Source organism: Corapipo altera, unplaced genomic scaffold, assembly GCF_003945725.1.
Source record: "Corapipo altera isolate COAL_440 unplaced genomic scaffold, ASM394572v1 79, whole genome shotgun sequence".
Taxonomy (NCBI): domain Eukaryota; kingdom Metazoa; phylum Chordata; class Aves; order Passeriformes; family Pipridae; genus Corapipo; species Corapipo altera.
The window spans coordinates 1,643,936-1,663,865 of record NW_020884927.1 but is presented as its reverse complement, the minus strand read 5'-3'; the positions used below and the strand labels follow the sequence as shown (position 1 = coordinate 1,663,865).

At 51.6% G+C, this 19,930-nt stretch overlaps 1 protein-coding gene across 8 annotated transcripts in view; it reads right to left on the bottom strand.

Moving 5' to 3' along the window:
* Positions 1 to 19,930, bottom strand: part of CACNA1E (calcium voltage-gated channel subunit alpha1 E) — a 107,399-nt gene that overhangs the window by 45,685 nt on the left and 41,784 nt on the right. For all 8 annotated transcript variants that reach the window (XM_027658370.1, XM_027658377.1, XM_027658374.1 and 5 more), the window contains exon 8: positions 9,169 to 9,272. In XM_027658370.1, the coding sequence (XP_027514171.1) occupies positions 9,169 to 9,272 (104 nt within the window). The remainder of the gene's footprint in view (positions 1 to 9,168; positions 9,273 to 19,930) is intronic.

The window sequence follows — 19,930 nt, the reverse complement described above, 5'->3', positions numbered from 1 at the left end:
ATTTGGACTGGAAGGGACCTTAAAGACCATCTCAATCCTTGCCATGGGCAGGGAAACCTTCCACTAGACCAGGGTGCTTCAAGCCCCCTCCAACCAGGCCTTGAACACTTCCAGGGATGGAGCAGCCACAGTTTCTCTGGGCAACCTGTGCCAGGGCCTCACCACTCTCACAGGAAGAATTTCTTCCTAATATCTGACCTAACTCTGCCCTCTATCAGTTTGAAGTCATTCCCCCATGTCCTGTCACTCCAGGCCCTAGTCAAAAATCCCTTCTCCAAATCTCTTGTGGCCCCTTTAGGCACTGGAGGAGGCTCTAAGGTTTCCCCAGAGCCTTTTCCACTCCAGGTTGAACAACCCCAGCTCTCTCAGCTTGCCTGCAACTGGGAGCACTTGGTAAGCTTCCCCTGCTTTACGACAGCTGGGAATCTGGCCGCTCTGCCACCTCCTGCCTTGCCATCCCTGTCATCCAGCTCCTCCTCTGCTGAGGCTGGTGCCTCCTCTTGCTGCATGGTGAGAGAAGCCATCCAGAAGGACCAGCTGAGCCTCAAGTCACCTTTTGCTGAAGAAGGGAATGGGAGCACCTTTTCCAGAGCCCACCTCATCAAGCATTTTCCCCCTACCCAACCATTTGCCCACAGAGCACTACTTTGCAGGGAGCTGGTGCCACACGCATTCAGGGACAAGGTCCGTGCAGCTGCGGCAGCGTCTCGGAGGGAGCCGCTTCCCACACACTTGATCCCTAATGGATCTTAATTGCTTTTGTCCATTAGAAGCAGGAAGGGGTGGCAGAAAGGGGAGGGGGAAAAAAAAAAGTTAATCTCAACTTAATGAATTATTACATTTCAGAGAGACACGTTACCGAGCAGGGCAGCAGCGGGGGCTGGTGACATCTGAGAGTGGGTAGGCGATGCTGACAGATCAAGGATTGCTCAGAGCCAATTTGCAGCAGCGGGTAGAGATAATACTGTGTGTGAGTGAGAACAGGGCCAGCAATGGTGACTGACAGCCGCTTGGGAAGGCTCCAAGTCACAGGCAGGGCAGCATCCCATCACCAAGAGAGCAGGCTCCTGCCTCCCGTTGAAGGGCTCTGCTCCCGGTGTGTTTGGGTTACATTGCCAGGGATGGCCCAGTTTTGCCTTGCAAAGAGCCCAAGGCTTGCTGCCCCATGGGGTCCCTGCGAGGGGGTTCAAGGGAGCCCAGCAGATTGCACAGTCTCCACCAGTAACACCTCTGCTTGTCCACCTGGGTCTCCAGGCCCTAAATCCTGATGGCTCCAGCATGGAAACATCCACCCACAATGGCTGAGCTCCACACGTGCCAACCCTGCTTCATTGCAGCCCTTCTCTGCCCGGTCTCACGAAGCTGAAGGTGCTCAGAGAGCTTTAGAGGTCAGAGTGCTGAGGGTCATGGTGGGATCTGGGGAGCAGTGTGTGCCATCTGTCCTCCTGCACACAAGGGCACCATCCATCCACACACCATGCCCAGCCTGCCGGGGCGATCAGATCACAGATGGTTCGCTCCTCCTCTGCCTGCAAATTCTCCTCTACAGCCTTGGCGTTCCCCTCATGCAGCCTGGGAGCATCTCTGCTCCTGGTAGGAGACCTTAGGGGACACCACCATGCTCAGCCACCTTCATCTCCACATCCCCACATCCTCCTCCACACCAGGGCAGTGGTGGTTTTACTGCAATGTTGTGTTCTACTCTAACTGGAGAGCTCAGGTCGGGTTTTAATGGGAGAACCATGTATGTGGAAGTATTCAGCTTGAAAATGGGTCCCCTTTTTTGAAAAAAAAAAAAAAAAAACCAAAAAAAAAAACCAATAAAAGCAAACACTAAACCACAAGAAAACAGAAAAACTCCCAACCAACCAACCACAAAAAAACCAACAACCAAAAACCAGTTAAGAAAAAAGAATATCACAGATACTGCAATCCACTTTTCTACTTTTTGGACCATCTTTGAGTCCAGAGCAGGTATACAGTGCTGGTCACCTCAATATTGTGGGCTCCATGGGAAGCAAAAAAATACTGGATTACACACTGAGGTGAGACAGCAGTACTATGTTGCTATGAAAAAAACAAATATAATGGCATGCATACCAAGGAAGACCATCTGTAAGACATCAGGTTATACTGCTGCTCTCCTCAGGTCTCAGCTCATGGCTCCACTTCAGGTTTGAACACCACAGTCTGAGGGAAAACTGCCTTCGAGACTCCAGGAGGGTGTCAGAGAAGGTTATGGGACAGAACTGACAACAGACGGTGTGGGAAACACAGCTGAGACAGTTGCAAACCAGGGGGATCAGATGGTATTTACCCAAGAGGTGTAAAGGAACTGAAGTAAGAGTGTTGAACTGACTGCGCAGTCTGTAACCTGGAGCTTCAACTCAAACAGACGGTGACAAGCAGCACAGCAAAACTGGCACTGCAGACCAGGATTATTGCACTGAACCGACAGCAAGGGCAGGAGTAGGGTGTCCAAAGGGTGCAAAAACCTCTGCAGAGGGGAGATGTGCTTCACAGGCCTGTTTTGTAGGAGGAAACAAGTTTTTTGGCTATGGGAAATTGCTTGATTTAAAGTTCACTTGAACTGCCAGAAGTCGGAGAAGATTCAAGGCCAGGCTGGATGGGGCTCTGAGCAACCTAGTCTAGTGGAAGGTGTCTCTGTCCATGGCAGGGGGGTTGGAATGAGAAGATCTTTAAGGTCCCTTCCAACCCAGGCCGTTCTGTTATTCTCTGAATCAACAAGGATAACTGTAAGGCCTTGCACACAGGACAACATAATCCAGGAGGGCAGCACAGCCTAGGATCTACCCAGCTGGGAAGCAGCTCTGTGGGAAGGGGCCCATGGGTCCCAGTGACAAGCTCAGTGCAAACAAAGAGTGTGCTGCTGCAGCAAAGGAAGCCAGCAGGATGCTGGGCTGCATCAATGAGGGCATCACCAGCAGATAAAAGGGCCAACCCAGCTGTAGACTCTCAATTTCAACATTTTTCCGAGGGTAATAACACTGAGATTTGTATTGTTGTCCTCCTTGCCCAGAGAACTCCGTGTGCAATGATGCAGCAAATGCAGCAATAGGACAGTCAGCCCACGCTGCAAGGAAGTTGCAGAAGGGTGGTGGAGGGTCTGGAAGCCCCACCAGCCAGAAGCAGAGTTGGAAGCTCTAGATTGCATTTCACTCTTATCAGGCAGGGCTGGCATGAGCAGCACAGCTTCACTGCTTCAAGAGCCCCGGGCTTTGTTCGCAATCACTCCCACTGGCTCATGCAGTGCTGGAAAAATGTCACTCCTCCCCTTCCCTCCTATGCTCCAGTTTTTATCCTCTTTAAGGAGAGAACAGTTTTACAGTCACCCTATGCAAGCAACAGTGATCTGCAGATGAAAGGTGCATGGCCAGTACTGCAGATGAGTTACAGCACGGGGAAAAAAAATAACCAGTTTCCAACATTTCATCATGTTAACTTCCCAGGAGCTTCCAAGCACTCTAATTGAAGCCTTCAACACACAGATACAATGAATTCAGAACCAGCCATCAAGTGTGAAACCTGCAACACCATGTGCCAGTCCACTGCTGCAAACCAAATAGCAGCCTATGATGCACAAAGGACAGATAATTCTATGGATGTCATTTGAGATGTCCCATCAACTTCACCCAACTGCAGTGCCCAGCACCACCTTACAAGGGTGGAGCTGATCCTGGAGGAACTGAGCATCTCCAAAGCCATCCACCAAGTCAAAGAGCTGCAGCCATGGCCATTCTATTGCTGTCATCGACCAGGATCACAGAAATTACAATAATCTGGAACAAACAACTCCAAAAGCAACCTATAAGCACAAATATCTGCCTAATGCTTTGTCAAGAGGATCAAAAAACCCGAGCTTTTCACCTGCAGTCTGCAGACCACGGGCAATCCACAGAGCAGGTTTACAAGGAGGCACGAACAAGAGCAATTTTGAAGCAATTGAGAGATGCTGGCAAATAATTTGCCAGGAGAAATCAAAGGGGAAAGTCACCGAGTCATCTTTTTGTTGTGGATTTTTTTTTTTTAAATCTCGTCCAGCTGGCTGTAAGAAGAGTCATTATTCCCCTGTAACACTGGAGGATATGGTACACCAGACACGCACATCCCTTGTCAGGCAGCTTGTTTGCATAGGGCTTGGAGGCCCTCTGCAGCAAGATGGTACAGCAGAGCATGGCAAAGAGGCTCTCATTGAATATGGATGCCCACCTGCCTGCTGAATTGAGATGAAGGTCTCAGAGGCTCCTTTGCTTCACACATGTTCAAATACCACGTCGATGACAAAGAGCCTCCCCAGAACAAAGTGACGAGCGTGGACGTTTCTCAACAAATGCGGCCCAACCAACGTGCAGCCCATGGGGGTGCTGTGGGACTTGGCAGGAGGCATCACAGCCCACCCTCCTCATCACACCCACACCTCCACTCAAAAGTGGCTTCAACCAGCAAGTCCCCAAACACACAACAAGCACGGACATTCCACATCTCATCCGGGCCGCTCCCAGAGATCCTACAACCAGTAAAGTGAAAAAACGACACGACGCTTCCAAGCTTTCAAGTTTCCAACTAAGTATTTCTTGGGCATAGAAGCACAGAGTTATTAAGGTTGGAAAAGCCCTCTAAGATCCTCAAATCCAGCACCACCCTGTTCACCACTAAACTGTCCCCAGGTGCCATATCCACATGTGTTCTGAATGCTTCCAGGGACAGTGATTCCACCACTACCCCAGGGCAGCCTGTTCCAATGCCTGACCACCCTTTCAGCAAAGAAATTTGTTGACACCTTGTTCTCAACTCATGACCCCCACACAAGCCTTCCTGCGTTGTGGCAACGTGTCTCCCCACATCCCCCTCCATGAACTGCCTACCTCCAAGGTACTAATCCTCTTCCCAGTGTTTTTCACTTCAAACCATCTGATCCTGCTCAAACGCATGGGGGCCCAGATTTTTGTGGACAGCCAGTGAAAAGAAGTCCATCTCCATCGAAAATGTACACTTGTTCCCTCAACACCTTTATTATTAATTGCTATAAAACTTAATTTTATTAATCGTTCGTTATGCCTCCAAACTGGATGGGAAAAAAATTCAAATTAAGCAAAGTGAAAAGATTTCAGAGATGGTACAGAAGGCTCCTGAAGGAACTGAAGAAAACTCTCCGGAGACTGGGAATGTAGTGCTAACCCAACCTGAAAGAAAGATCTTAAGACAAAGAAATCTTGCCAAATTGATCCTTTAATTATAACATTAGTCGTTTCTTTCAAAGGCTTAGTGCAAGAGCTGGGGGTGGGGGGCAGAAAAGACTTAAAGAGAGAAAAGACTTAACATCACCAGGATGAGTGGAAGTAATTCAGAGGATTTAAATTACTCTCTTGTTTAGTACAAGGCAGATGGATTTCATTTTTATTGCCATTGTGCTCGACTTCTTCCTCTGTGATCAGCTTCCAAAGGTCTTCTCCTTGGTTGGCCTGAGGATCCAGCCTTCCCAGGTCAGGCAGCATCCACTGTGCACCCACTCAGCTGTTGTTGAAGACCACAAATACCAGCGATTATAGCAGCTTTGTTACCCTGGAAAGGGGCTGGAAGTATGAGACTGGATAGGGGAATGGAGTCTACCAGCCCTCAACAGGAGGATGATGCTGCAATGAATGGAGGAGGGTGACTGCAAACCAGATCTGCAGAAGCTGGGGAAAGGGAGGTGGAAAAGAGTGAGAATGTAGCCTGTCTGGTATTGGGAATTCTGCATGAATTCTCAGTGCTATTCCTCCAAACATGACTTTTTTTAATCTTTGCTCTTTCACCCTCTTGCTCCCAGGGACAAACTAGACATAAACCATCTTCTTGCCAGGAGTGGCAGAGCAGGCAGGGGTTCCACAGTGGCTGGGAGAGGACCAGTGGTGAGCTGTGGTCACTTCTGGGGTGGCATTACTGCCGCTGGAAGCAGGGATGGGAGACAGCACAGCTCTCATCATGTCTCTGCTGCTCTGGAGACACAGTCTGAACACACATATCCAAATTGTTTTACACGAGGAACAGCTGAGGAGAAAAAAACCAAACCAAAACTCAGCAATTTCACTAAAAAAAGGAGAGGAAATCTTTGCAAATCTCCAGCACGGGGCATGTGCAACTTCTCAGGCCACAAGACAGCATCAAGCAATACTTGATATGAGTCTCAGCATCTTCCCAAGATCCCAAATCCACCAGCTGCCACATGGCAGAAAACAGGGCATTTCAATGGATGCTCCATCCTCGCTCGCTCCCACTGACTCTCTTCTGCCAGGATTATTTCAGTAGCTTGTGTAGCTTTAAAAGCTGAGCAGTCACATCTCCATGGGCTTCGTACCTGCTCTCAAAGAGGAACAGGGCCAAGTTTGGTTTTTTTCTTCTTTCCTGCTTTCAGTTAGAATTAATTGATCTGTAATTGCACCCATAGAGGGGGAAAGTTAATAGACACAGTAATAAATGCCAAAGCCACAGAAGAACTGGCTCTCCGAGCCCCTGCCTGGAGCAGCTCCATCTCCTCTTAATAGCGTCGCACGCAATTCCAGTGCATGTGTGCCTGTTAGTATTTAGGGAGAGAAATCGAGGAGCCTTGGTATGATGATTTCTTTTCCTCTCCCACATACTTTGTGCTTAAGGAGCAGATGGATCCAGGCTGTTTACATCACGGAGGTCATGCCTCAGCTTAACAGTTGGGGAACTGACTGTTGGGAGAGATGCTCATCGCAACCAGAAGATTGCTAAATCTGGGCTCCAGCAAGCTTCTGCTGGTGGCAAATTAAACATACAAATGTCCTCCTGCAGCCTCTTTGCATTCGGGACCTACCCCGGGTGTTTTACTGTTGCCCCAAAGAAAATCCCTGCCAAGATGAGGTGAGGGCAGAGGCAGCTCTGCAGCAGTTCCTGAGCGTGAACTTGGAGAAGAAGTCTGGAAGTCCCGAGCAGATCTTGTTATTCACCGAAGCAGATGGAGCAGTTTGCAAGCAACACGGGTCCAGACCTCTGCAAGCAGGTTACCAGGGCTCAGAGCTCACCAATGTGCCCCATGTTAACTGAGTGACCATGATTTCAGCCAGCTGGGAACAGTCTGTCTCCCTCCAAAGCAGTGATGTAATGCCAGGGAAGGAATTCCTTCGAGTGGAGGTGTAGCTTATTCCCAAAGTGACCATCTCCTCTCAGCTCAGCCCAGTCGCAGGGCACACTGGCGTATCCAGACCCTGCCTGTTCACCCAGCTCAGAGCTGGGCAATGGAAAGGTCAGCCTTCCCCTCCTGCAGCAGAGCCAAGTGCTCTCTTCCAGCACAAGAGGATTGCAGTAAGTGTTAAAAACAATAAAAACTAAGCAAACAGAGCAAGGAACAAAGCTCTTCTTGCTGTGCTCAAGAACATTCATTGTTTGCCTGCAGAAGTACCTTCTCCTGCCGGCAGCAGCTTCGGATGCTTCACCCCCACTGAGGTGCTGCATCCACGGAGCTGCAGAGGATGTGGCCGTGTCACACACGGTGGCCTTGCCATCGAGTGGCAGAGCCCAGCTCGCCACCTCCGCTCACCTCTCTCAGCCCTCCGAGAAGCTGAGCAGTCCTGCTTTTCCCTAGATATCTGGCACGCCACGAGAGCATCTCCATTGCCAATTAGGCCACCCACCCACTTGCATCCTTCCCCAATACAAACCCTATTAGCAATAAACAAACAGTCGAAATGCCAGCCAGTGCCTGGGAAGAGTCCTAGACAACTGCATCCAATTCGGCGGGTATGGAAACAGCTGCCTCGTGCAGACCCGGTGCAGGAAAGCACCAACATGGACCAGGGCATGGCCAGGCATCCCATGAGCCCCACTCTGGTCCTCTGGCCAGTGTCTGGCTTGCAGGCCAGAGCAGTGCTGCCTTGCTGTGGCCCCAAGCTGCTCACCAGAACCAAAAGCCCCCAAGTCCACACAACACACTACATTGACACAATTCAACATTCTAACAAGGGGGTTTCCCAGTTACCTAGCCCTGAGCTTCCTAACTTTCCTTCTTTAGGCTTTTGCAGGAAAACTCCTGCTTGACACTTACACCCAGCTGGACTTTGCTCAAATGCCCAAGCTGGATGTGACATAAGAAATACAAAAGCCACCCAACACTGCTTGGATATCTTCATCCCCCATAAGAACTCCCTCCCTGCAAGGCAATGTGAAGCCTTTCCTGTAGCCTGTCCCCAAAGCCCCTGGAGTCAGACTCCAGAATGAGAGACTCTGAAGAAGCCCATACTGCTGCTCCAGAAACTCCTGAAACCACTACCATCACACCTGAACTCACAAGACAGGGACAGAAATGACCAGGGCCATTCTCTACCTTGATCCCTTCATCTAAGGGCTTTCCACCTGGCCAAAACTGTGCTACAAAAGCTTTTGCTTTTTGGCATGGTGAGAAATTAGCTAAAAAGTTACCTGCTTCAGTAAGGGCAGAGTAGCCCACATCCCCTTCCCAGTGCAGGAGAGGACATGCTCTCCCCATGCACCAACCCCTGCCAGCGGTTGAGGATGTACTGATGCAACCACAGTTCATTGTCATGGAGACAAGACTTTTTCTCTCTAAACCCACTTTAATAGCTTGGATTAAAACCACCTTTCCCCTGGGAAGTGCAGAACAGGAACAGCTGCATTGTCCCTACGTCTCTGGCTTGTCCACATGCACCCCAGGCACTCCTACTTTCACCAGTGTGCATCCCCCACCAGCACGGGGCACATCTCCCCCAGGCACAGCCTGCACAGCATGGAGGTGCCCTGCATCACTCCCCAGACCCACCCCAACCTATGCCCACCATATTCCATCAGCCAGCAAATCCACACCCCACTACAAACCCATCCTGGACTCAAATGCATTTCCATAAGAGCCCCACAGGTCTCTCCCCTCTGGCAGGTCCCAAGCAGCCAGATCCCCACTCACCATCTATTACAGGTGACCAAAACCACGAGCTCTTCAGCCACGCAAAACAGCAAGAAAGCATCATCAAGGCTGCCCCCTTCCCAGCCCCCAGGGGGAGAGAGCCAAGCATAGCCAGGGAACAATCCCTTGCTGGGGTCCTGGGGTCACAGCAGTACCAGGGGCCATCCTGGGGGCTCTGAAACATGCAATGGGCACAGCCAAGAGGAGAAGGACCATGTCTCGCTTACCCTGACAGGACTCCCAGGACAAGGTTGAGGACAAAGAAGGATCCAATGATGATGAGGGGGATGAAGTACAGCCAGTTCCAGGTGGCTCCTAAGGCATCATTGGTCTGGAGGGGAAAGAAAAAACACGTGTGATGTTACCTTCAATAGCAGCAACACGTGGTGACAATTCTCCCTCCAGGCTGACCACACTGGGCTCCTCAGGGTAACGTGGCCATGCCTGTCAAGCCTTGGTGGGCACCCTACAGAGGAACTCCCCAGCAGCAGAGCCCTGATGCCCCTTGGCATCCTGCCCCAGCCATACTCCCCCTAGTCTCCAGCCCTCACAGGCCAGGACCGCTTTCCTCCACCTCATCTGCCCACCCCTGCAAGGACACGGGTTGTTAAGGCAATGGTATAGTCAGAAGTGCAGAGTCCTGCAGCCCAAAATCAGGGTGTTGAGGGCAAGAGGGCCACCCTGAGCATGTTTTCCTCAGCAGCTTGACCCAGTGCTCCCCTGCACATCCCACCAAGATGGGGTGAAGCAGCCCCAGAGCAGCAGTGCCTGCTGAGCACAGATTTATAAGGCACCGTAAGACCAGAGAAGCTGGTGTCTAAAGAAGGGGCAGCCAATGTTTGTCCTTTAATGCACAGTGGGAAACCTTCAAACGGGCATTTTGCTGCTGGCATCATTACTAATTCCTCACAGACACCCTCCCACCCTGGGTACCTTACCCCAAATCCGAGGAGCTGAGATCAGAGGGGAGCTCTAACCGCAGGGTACAGCCCGACGGCTATAACGGCTCCTGACGAGCCCTGCTCAGTACCTCCAGACATTAATTCATCGAGGGTTTTAATAAAGCAGTGCCCCTCTGTCCCTGTTTCCCAGGCCCCATTTGTCCTCCGGTGTCAGGCACGGTGCACATGACGCCGGGCTGGAGGGTGATGCGGCAGAACGTGACTGTCTGGGGGAGGTGGTATCAATCTTGTTGCGATGAAAGACTCTTTCTCTTTTCTCTCTCTTCTCCCCTCCTCTCCCTGTGCTAATTAAGCCCTCGTCTTCATCTGAGTCATTGGCACCACGTCTCCCGGTCAGCCAGCGCAGGAGCTGAGGCGAGGCTCTGCAAGAGGAGAAGCGTGTCTCCAAGGGGGAAAGGAAGCCACCACGCTGGAGTCTTCCTCCAGTGACTGAGGCACCAGTGTGAACTTCAGCTGGGTGTCCCCAGCACCCTGACACTGATTCCAATGAAGGACTGGTAACACCAGCATGCCCCAATGCACTGGGACGAGGATGCTGTAGGCAGAGACCTCAGTGACAAGGCTGGGGAAAGCATCTGGAAGGACTCACTGCCATCCTCCTTTGGCACTGGGGAAACCACACACATCTTCCCAAGATCTTGCACTTTCAAGGGCCCCAGTCCACCTCCAAGCCCTTTCTTCAGAGCAATGGGAGAAGCGAGTGCAGGGATGAAGGAATGATGCACAGGAATTCCGTGAATTCAGTGTTCATCACAACACTCCAGACACTCAGGCCATTCTGCTCTGCTCTAACAGCACCACTGGCCATGGTTAATCTTCAGGGTACCATGTAGCCCTCAGCTCAAGCTTGGCTGGGCTTCAGCTCCCTGCCAAGATGCCTCTGTGTACCTGCCACCCATGCTAGGATTGCTCGCATTTGAAACAGGCTCCCACCTAAAAATAACGGGCTTTCCCAGAGGTCCTTGTTATGGAGAATGGAAAACAGATGAGCTCGTTCCCTATAGGAGAATGAGACAAGGAAAAGCTGAGGCAGGGGCTTGGCAGGATCCCAATGGGACAGGCTGTCTGCAATCCTGACCTCTATGTTCATTTGGGTACCCAGATCCCATGGAGGTGGAGGCAAAGGGGATTATTAGAGAGATTTTTAAGGAGGTTTGGGAGGTTACATGTCCAGCACCACTAGCAGCCAGCAGCTCTAAGAGGGCCACTTCTGAGGCAAAGGAGGGGATGGCCATGGACTCACACACTCAAGGACACACCACTGGCCACAGCGAGCTCTGGGAGGGTCCCAGCCACCCAGGCTGATGCCAGCAGCCCCAGGAACAGCACTGCCCCCAGCAGCCTCCTGGCTGGTGCCAGCTTTGCTGGGATCCCCCACCCCAAAATAAAATTTCCCAGGGGACATCCCAGTGCTCCCTACAAACCCAGGAGCTGGTGATGCCCAGTCAGGATGCAGTGGCTCCAGACTGTCACCTGGTACCTGCTCAGCCACTTTGACTGCCAAAAACTAAGTATCCCCACTGGAAGGCTCCTCAGGCCGATGCTCCAATGGCTGCTGTAATTCTCAGCCTAAATTTATTTGTGGTCATTTTATATACCACTCTATTCTTTTGCCAGCATTGGCCTCAGGCTGAAATAGCTCTTTTCCTTCCCATTTCCCATCCTGATCTATTTATAGACAGTAATCATGGCCATCTCCAGCCTCTGCTTTGCTAGCCAAAGCAAGGTTCTTCCAGTTCTCTCTTGCATGACTGGCTCTCCTGCCCTATTTACCAAGTAGCCCCTTCCCTCCTCCTGTCCAGGCTCAGTCCATCTTCCCTGGACACAGGAGATCTGAGTGAGTGATTTGATGGGTCCCACTCCATCCCTTCATGATGCTACAGAGATTTTGCCATCCCACCTTCAATCCTCTCTCCTCCTCCACGGCACTGCTGCCCTGTGGTCACCTCATGGTCACCCTGATGTCACCCACACTCATCCTCTCCTCCTCCACACTGCTGCTTCCCAATCAGCAAGACCTAAGCTCCAAGGAGATATCTTTGCTGCTCTTCAACAAGCACATGGCTTTCCATTTCTCACTGCATCCCACATTTCTTCCTCCAGCCCTCAAATGCCTCCAGCCCAGAGTAGCAGTCTCCATCCCTCCACCTCCAGGAAGCCAGTCGATGCTGGAAGCAGGAAAGCCCATGACTCATCCCCAAGGACTCCACTGGTTGCTGACATCCTCTATATCCCCTCAACACCACTCAGGATCATCCCAGTACTACTTGCTTTCCAGTTCCTCATCCCCTTCCCCTCTTCTCTGCTTCATTAACACTCTCCCATAGCAAAAGCTTTACTACAAAGAGCAGCTCTACAATGTTTCCAGGCCTCCGATGCCAGGTTAGCCCGGAGTGACCTACCTTTGGCAAACCCATGATTCATTTTCCTCTCCTGCCTTCCAAATCTGTTCCGAAATGGCATGCGATCGAGGTCAGGCTTACAGTCCTATTCCTGCCTGCCTTACTTTTCTTCCCCTCCTCCCCCCACTTTTAAATATAGGCATTGCATTCGCTATTCTCCAGTCAGATGGTGCCTCCCCCAACTCGATGGAGTTGTTAAAAATACTTGTTACCAGACCTGCCATTTCATGTGCCAGCTCCCTCCAAGCATGGGGGGGGAGGCTATCCCAAGGGCCTTGCTGATGGGTGCCATGGTCTCAGTGTTTGTTTTCCACGTTGGCCACTCTCACGGCTGTGTCCTTGTTCCTGCTATCCAGCCTTTTGTTGCTTCGTGTTGACCAAAAGCTGGGGTGAAATATCCATCCATGCCCAAATGTCCCCAGACATCATTTCACTGTGCCTTGCTTCCATCTGCAGAGGTGGGGAACCGCTCACTGCTCCTTTGAGCATCCTCCATGAGGTCTGTGTCGACATGACCTTTGGTGGCTCTCACAGCATTTCCCAACTAATTTTAGCACCAAGATGTAGTTGTCTTGACTGAGCAGCCCCTTTTCCCGTTCCTTTGGGGCATCATTTGCTCTTAATATCCCTCTGTAGGCAGTGGTTCATCACCTTGGTCCACTGTGCCTTCCCACGTTGTTTTTCCCCCTTTGCTGAAGGTACCAGGAGGTTGTCATGTGCAGAATTCAGGATAGACACAGGGAGTTTAATCCCCAAATTACACCAGTGCTGTAACTCCTTTAATGAAGAAACTCCTGGTTCCTGCCCCAGCTCTCAGTGCAGCAGGCCAAGTCCCAACACTCATTCAAGCTCCTGGGGAAATGTAGGAGCTGCCTGATCTTTGCTGCTTCTTTCCTTCCCTTTAAGACAACCACCTTTTCATTATGCACCCCACCAGCCTAAACCAGCACCTCTCAAACTCTCCCGTGGCCACCAGACCAAAAAACATTTTCTGCTGCTTCCAGGCACACCTCAGACACCAACACAACCAGCATGAGCTTGTCACAGCTTCTTCCCCAAGAAACCACACACCCAAGGGTGTTTCCCATACCAAGGCTTTGGTGGAGACTCCCAGCCTGAGCTAAACCACCACATTCACATCTTGGCACAACCAATTCTGTTGCCAGCAAAACCCTCTGAGCCTATAAATGACACTACCAGGGTGTAGGAGCAGGATCCTCACGAGGGAACAGAGCCAGCACAGTGGACCCCAGCCCAGAGCAGGAACCCCCATCAACCTCTGCTTCTCAACCCCCAAGCACCAGCTTATTCTTTAGGCAGCTCTTGTGTTGTTGGGGATTTTTTGGTGTTTTTTTGTTTTTTTCCAAAGGGCAGGAAAAGGCACAGGGAGTTGCAAAAGCAGGTCTCACTCGGGGGGCCAGAAATCTAAAGAAATCTAAATATATACTCAAGTCGAATGCAAAGCACAAGCGCGCAGCCCACACGTACCCTCCCTCGGGCTGCGGCGCATGGGAAACTTTAGGATTTCTTTGCTACAGGGGAAGGGGAGGAGAAAAAAAACCACCTCAATAAACCCCTCAGTCTCTCCTAGCTAAAAATAAACAGAGAGCATGTACTGTCTGTGCAGGGTGCCTTAGTGGCCACTCACTGCTCACCAGCGCAGGGAGGGGAACTGGGGACCGAGGGTCTGGGCACCCAGCTCATCTGGGGAGCAGCAGGACACAGGGAGCCACTGGGTTTCATTCACACAGAGATTATAGAATCCTAGAACATTCTGGGTTGGAAGGAACATTAAAGATCACTTAGTTCCAACCCCTCTGCCATGGGCAGGGACACCTTCCACTATCCCAGGGTGCTCAGTGCCCCATCCAACCTGGCCTTGAGCACTTGCAGGGACGGGGCAGCCACAGCTTCTCTGGGCAACCTGTGCCAGGGCCTCACCACCCTCACAGGGAAGAATTTATAATGTAAATCTAATATCTTTCAGTTTAAAGCCATTCCCCTTTGCCCTATCAAGATCCATCCTCATTGATTCTCCAGCGTCTCGTAACAGGGCTGGGCTCCCACGTGAGGCTTTCCTTAAGGGACAGGGGAGTTTTCTGCCTTTTCCCAGCAGATGTGTCCTGGAGACCTCCACATCCAGCGTGACCAACACCAGCAGCACACCCTGATGCCCTGTACACAGTCGGGTCCCCTCTCAAAATCCATCTGCATGAGGAAAAAGCTTCTGTGTTTCTGTTCTAATCAGCACTGAAACGGCACATAATTAGACTGGGGTAATGCACATTCATTACTGTATGGACTGGCTGTGGTGTGCTCAGGGGATATGGCACCTACAGGGAGGTTGGAGGGAAGCTATGGGATCTCCAGCAGCATGGGTGGCAGCACTCTGTTCTTGTGAAATTTCCTGCCCCAGAGAGAGCTCCCATGGGGAACCACAGTTCTGCCTGCATTGCCGGGCAGGGATAGGGTGACCAAACTGTCCCAACCACCGTGGCTGGGCAGGATGGGTCTGTCAGTCCACACTGGTTGCAATCCTAGTGAGGGAGTTTGATGGGGAAAGCCAGGATCTCAAGGGGCTTTGCTCTGGGCACTGTGCCTGCCTTCACCAGCCTTTCTCAGGTGCTTGCAGAGTGAGACGGCGGGTGCAAAACCAGCACAGTTTCCATGGTTTGTACTCCAAACCCTTGGCTTAGCAACTCCTGTTGGTCTTTGCCTGGTGGTGACACCCAGCACGCCCCTACCATGGCTGATGGCATCCCCCCAGCATCACCTCTGCAGCCCCCAACATGCTCCTCCCTGCAAATTACAGCTGCATCCAGCTGAGACTGACACACAGGTCAGCAGCAACAGCCTCAAAATCTCCATAACCCAGCAAAAAGGGGAGAAAAATAACTAAAAAAATACCTTATAGCAGATTCCTTGGTCTAACCAGTTCCCTCCAGACCTTGACACCCACTGCTGCTCTCCCCAGTACAGTAACAGATCTCTTTCTTCCCTTTAATAGTGGTAATTTAATCTCCTGCATGCAGGGCCATGCTTCACTCCCCACCAGCCCTGCCTGGGATCCATCAGCAACCCCGGCACTGGACAAGATCTGAATGGAAATGCTTTGCTTTTCCAAATCAGGTTAATGAGGAAATTGGTACATTTCCTCTGCAAGGCCAGGACTGACCCGTCGCAGGACACATCCTGCGCTTGTAACAGCCCCGGGATGCTCTTGGATGCCCAGGGCAAGCAAGAGTCCTGGCAGAAGGGGACACAAAGATCAGCACAGCCCACGTCATGTGGGCATGCTCTTGTTTGTGCATGTGCAGGGAAGGAGTGGGGAAACAGGAAAAAAACCCCACAACATGTTTCATTTTTCCCTTTTCTAAATGGAATGCAAAAATTGCAATGCTCAAAGCATTACTGAAAATCAAGCGTTCAAAATATTTGAGATAGGCACGAAGACCAGTTTTGGTTCTGTTCTTGCCAACCCACCAAGAAATTGCACCCAGATGCCCCAGCACTGATCTCCAAACCTTGTCTCCATGTGTGCCTCCTCCTCTGCCTCTCCCCACAGCCATCCCTCACCATGATCCCTCAACTACCCCCACTTTTGCTCCCAAATCCTCCCCTTCCACTTGCCCAGACCCCTCTGCACCTTCCCCAGCACCCTCCTAAGTGCCTCACAGGCAGGATGAATTTTTCCTGATGGAGCATTTGCAAAGCTTCACAGCCTTCATTAGACCCCTCTCTTAGCTAAGGCAGTGCCAGTGTTTCCAGTGCAGATCCACATGCCAGTGCCACTGCCCCTTCAGCTGGACTCAGACCCTGGATGCTGCAGCAGGGCACAGCTTCCATGGGATCAGCTTTGGGGCTGTTTTCCCATGGGGCTTGGTTATTTCCAGCCTGGATCCCTGCTTTGTTTTGGGCACATTTTAAGCCCAGAGAAGCAACTCAGGCCTCATGATATGCTGTCCCAAAATATGATTTTCATGGTTGTATGACATTCTTAGATGAAGGAACATCCCTAACTCCAGCTGCAAGGCTTTGGGGCAACAGACCCATGCACAACCTCACTCATGGACCCCCATAACCCAATCCTGATGCACAGCAGCACACTGACCAAGAACCATGAAAACAGCTTTCCAACACCTCACCAACACAATTTCCAGCACCAAACCTGCTAATGGACTTACAAGTCCTGGGCTTAAAAAAGACAAGCAATGGGGGACTAGACAGCACTGAAACCCCTTCCATCTCCTATCCTTGAGCCTGGAGCTGCTGGGGAGTGCCAGAGCATCCATGCTGGAGCATTGGTGCTTCCACCAGCCCCTCAGCTCCTCCAGAGCTGCCAGGAGTGAGACTTTCCCTTGCGGGCAGGGAGCAGGGTGTGGGCAGGGAGCTTTTGATAGAACATGCCTGAAAGCTGGGATCCAGCAGACACAATTTGTTTCTTGCTGTGTCATTTCAGCACATACACACACAGAGAGGGAAAAAGGGGATAAAAAAAAAAAAAAGGCAGGAACATTTGGCAAGCTGGCGAGGGTCTGGCTTTGCTGAGTGTGGAGAAAGAGTCGTTTTTTCCAAAGGGGGGAGAGGGGAGAGCAGGCTGGCTGCTGCACATGTGCCTGGCAGGGACGGGCTCCAGCACGGGCACCAACTGGAGCCATTCGGGGAGAAACAGCTCACTTTGTTAAGTTAGGAAGCGTTTGAACCTTCGAGGTGGAATTTGACATCTCCTCTCTTAACTCCTCTTTAATTTCACCATATTTAAAACACTCAGTATTTAACATTTTGGAGGAAGGAGGAGGAAGGGGCTCTGTCCTGCGGTGCCACGAGCGTGGGGGACTTTTTGGCAGCCCCTGCTCCCCCCAGCACAGAGCCCATCCCGCTGTTCCCGCACGGCCGGGAGCCGCCAGGAATAGCTGCAGAGGCATTACGGGCTGTGCTCGCTGCCGAGCTGCTCAGAGCTCTGGGTGCTGATTAAATTTTCATACCTCCCCGACAGGATATTTTGTGTGCGCTGTGTTTTAATTTAAAACACATAAGAAGGGACTCCTGTTCCCTTTCCAACCGTTCCGGCTTGAGAGCCTGGCGTCCTCCCAGGGCACAGAGGGCTAAAAAGCCAAGTGGTTTCCCTCTTTTGCCATCCCTCCCACCTCCCCCGCTCTCCAGCCTCTCTTCCTCCTCCTCCTCCTTTCCCCAGAGATCATCTCTAGCCAGCGCTGCTCCTTGCTGGGAGCACTGTTATCCATCACACTCCCAGAATCCACAGTACCCAAAGAGGCAGCAGGCTCAGCCCCCAGCTCTGGGATCACTGCCCTACTGAGCTCCTCCCGTGCTCTGCCCATCACCATGGTGTGAGGACAGGTGCTGTTTTGGGGATCTTTGCATCACAAGCCCTCGCTGCAGAATCCCTGCAACCCTTGGCACATGGTTGGCCCTGCTGCAGCTCCTGCCCTGGGACCAGGTATCCCAGGAAACGGATATCAATGTCCAGAGGAACTGCAGTAGCTCCTGGAAGCACTGGGGCTCAGGTTTCCCAGCTCGTGTCAGGTGTGAGCAAACTCCAAAAAGAGGAAAATCCTCTCTGGCGAGGTCATTGATTTTGCTGCCTCCTTGCTGCTCCATGGAAAGGCAGGCCATGTCCTCACTCTGAAAGGCAAGAGGTGGAACCCTCCCAAATCTGCATGATTCTCAGTTCCCACTCACACTGTTCACACAAAGGTGCTTCAGAGAGAGCAACTGAGTGCTGAGCAACCCAAGGGACAACTGTGACACCCCAGGAATTTGTGCCAACATGCAAATTTTGTACACACACACACATACATGGAAAAATAACTGTTTTGCAACAGATTCCTCCTCTGGCCTCCTCCAGGGTCAACAAGGGCAAAGTCAAGCCCCACTCCCCTTTCTGATCCATGTGCTCCAGCATGGCCAGTGAGATAACACACCTCCCTTTCCCAGCACCCCAAATCAGGGCTGCCTGAACAGTCCCTGTTTCAAAAAGGATGGATGTGTCACCACATTTGAAAACCAGGCTCCAGCAGATCTCAGAAGATCTTCAGTACTTAAAGGGGGCTTGTAAGGAAAATGAGGACAAATATTTTAGGAGGGCCTGTTGTGATAGGACAAGGGGTAGCAGTTTTAAATAGAAGGAGAGTCAATTTAAATTAGATATAAGGAAGAATTTTTATACAGTGAGAGTGATGAGGTCCTGGCACAGGTTGCCCAGAGAAGCTGTGGCTGCTCCTGGATCCTTGGAAGTGTCCAAGGCCAGGTTGGATGGGACTTGGAGCAGCCTGATCTAGTGGATGGTGTCCCTGCCCATGGCAGGGGGTGGGAACCAGATGATCTTTAAAAGGATCCTTCCAACCCAAACCTCTCTGTGATTCTGTGATCTCAGGTTTGGTCCTTCACAAACAAAACCAGCCTCGTGCCCACCAGCACAAAACCTCAACTTCTGCACGCAGCGAGATTCATCAAAACCCTTCTGCACCCCACTTTCAGAGGAGATGCCAAACACCGGGATGTCCTCCCCTCACACCCTCCTGGCCCCAGCACCTCCAGGGGTGCTGTGAGCACATGGTGGTTGAGTCACACTTGCTGCAAACCCCCATCCTTGCAGCAGCTCCTGTTTTACAGCCGCTCTTGCAGCGTCTCAGTTGCTGTCTCTGCACACACAGCTCACACTTCACACCTAACCAGCGCCTCTGCAGCCGCCCGGCTCTCTGCAGCAGCTGTTCGGCTCTGCATGGGGATACGAGACCTACAGCTCTGCCCACCACCACTGCATTTTGGTAGGTGTTTTGGAAGCTGCCAAGGACTTGGTGTTCTTTCCCCCAGCAAACACTCTCCTCCTGCTGCAAAAGCACCCAGAAGACTCCCGACACTCAGCCCTGCCATCTCCTAAGGCTCCCTGTACAGTTTTGCCCTCGTGGCTTCCCTGTGTCCCAATCCCTGGTGCCACAAGAGAAGGAAGAGTGCAAGCTGACAGCGAGATCCATGCAGGAAAACATGCAACAGGAATCATAGAATTACAGAATTGTTTTGTTTGCAGAGGCTCTCTAAGATCATTCAGTCCAGCCATTAACCCAGCACACTGTGTTCACCACTAAACCATGTCCTCAAATCCCTTTCTGCTCCAATGCTTGACAACACTTTTGGAGAAGGAATTTTTCCTAATACACAATCTAGTCCTCCCCCCCCGTGCAACTTGAAACCATTTCTTCTCATCCTGTCACCGGCAGAAGAGTCGTACCCCCAGCTGGCTGCACCCCCCTATCAGAGAGTTGTAGAGAGTGAGAAGGTCCCCCTGAGCCTCCTTTTCTCGAGACTGAGCTGCCCCTGTGAAGTCCCATCAGCTGCTCCTTATCAGACTTGTGCTCCAGACCTGCTCTAGGAGGGGCAGGCAGCCCTGGGTTCCCTGGCTGCATGTCTCCATGTTGGCATTGCTCCCACAGCTATAAACACCAGCTTTCTCCTCACACTTGTATTGCCAGTTGTCCAAACACTAAATCCCAGCCAGGGGCTGTGGTGCCCAGAACTGGTGTGACTGGAGAGCACAGAGCAGTGCTCCAGGCAAAGGAGCACACGAGCCTGGCAGGGCTGTACCCTCCCCCTGCAGAGCCCACCTG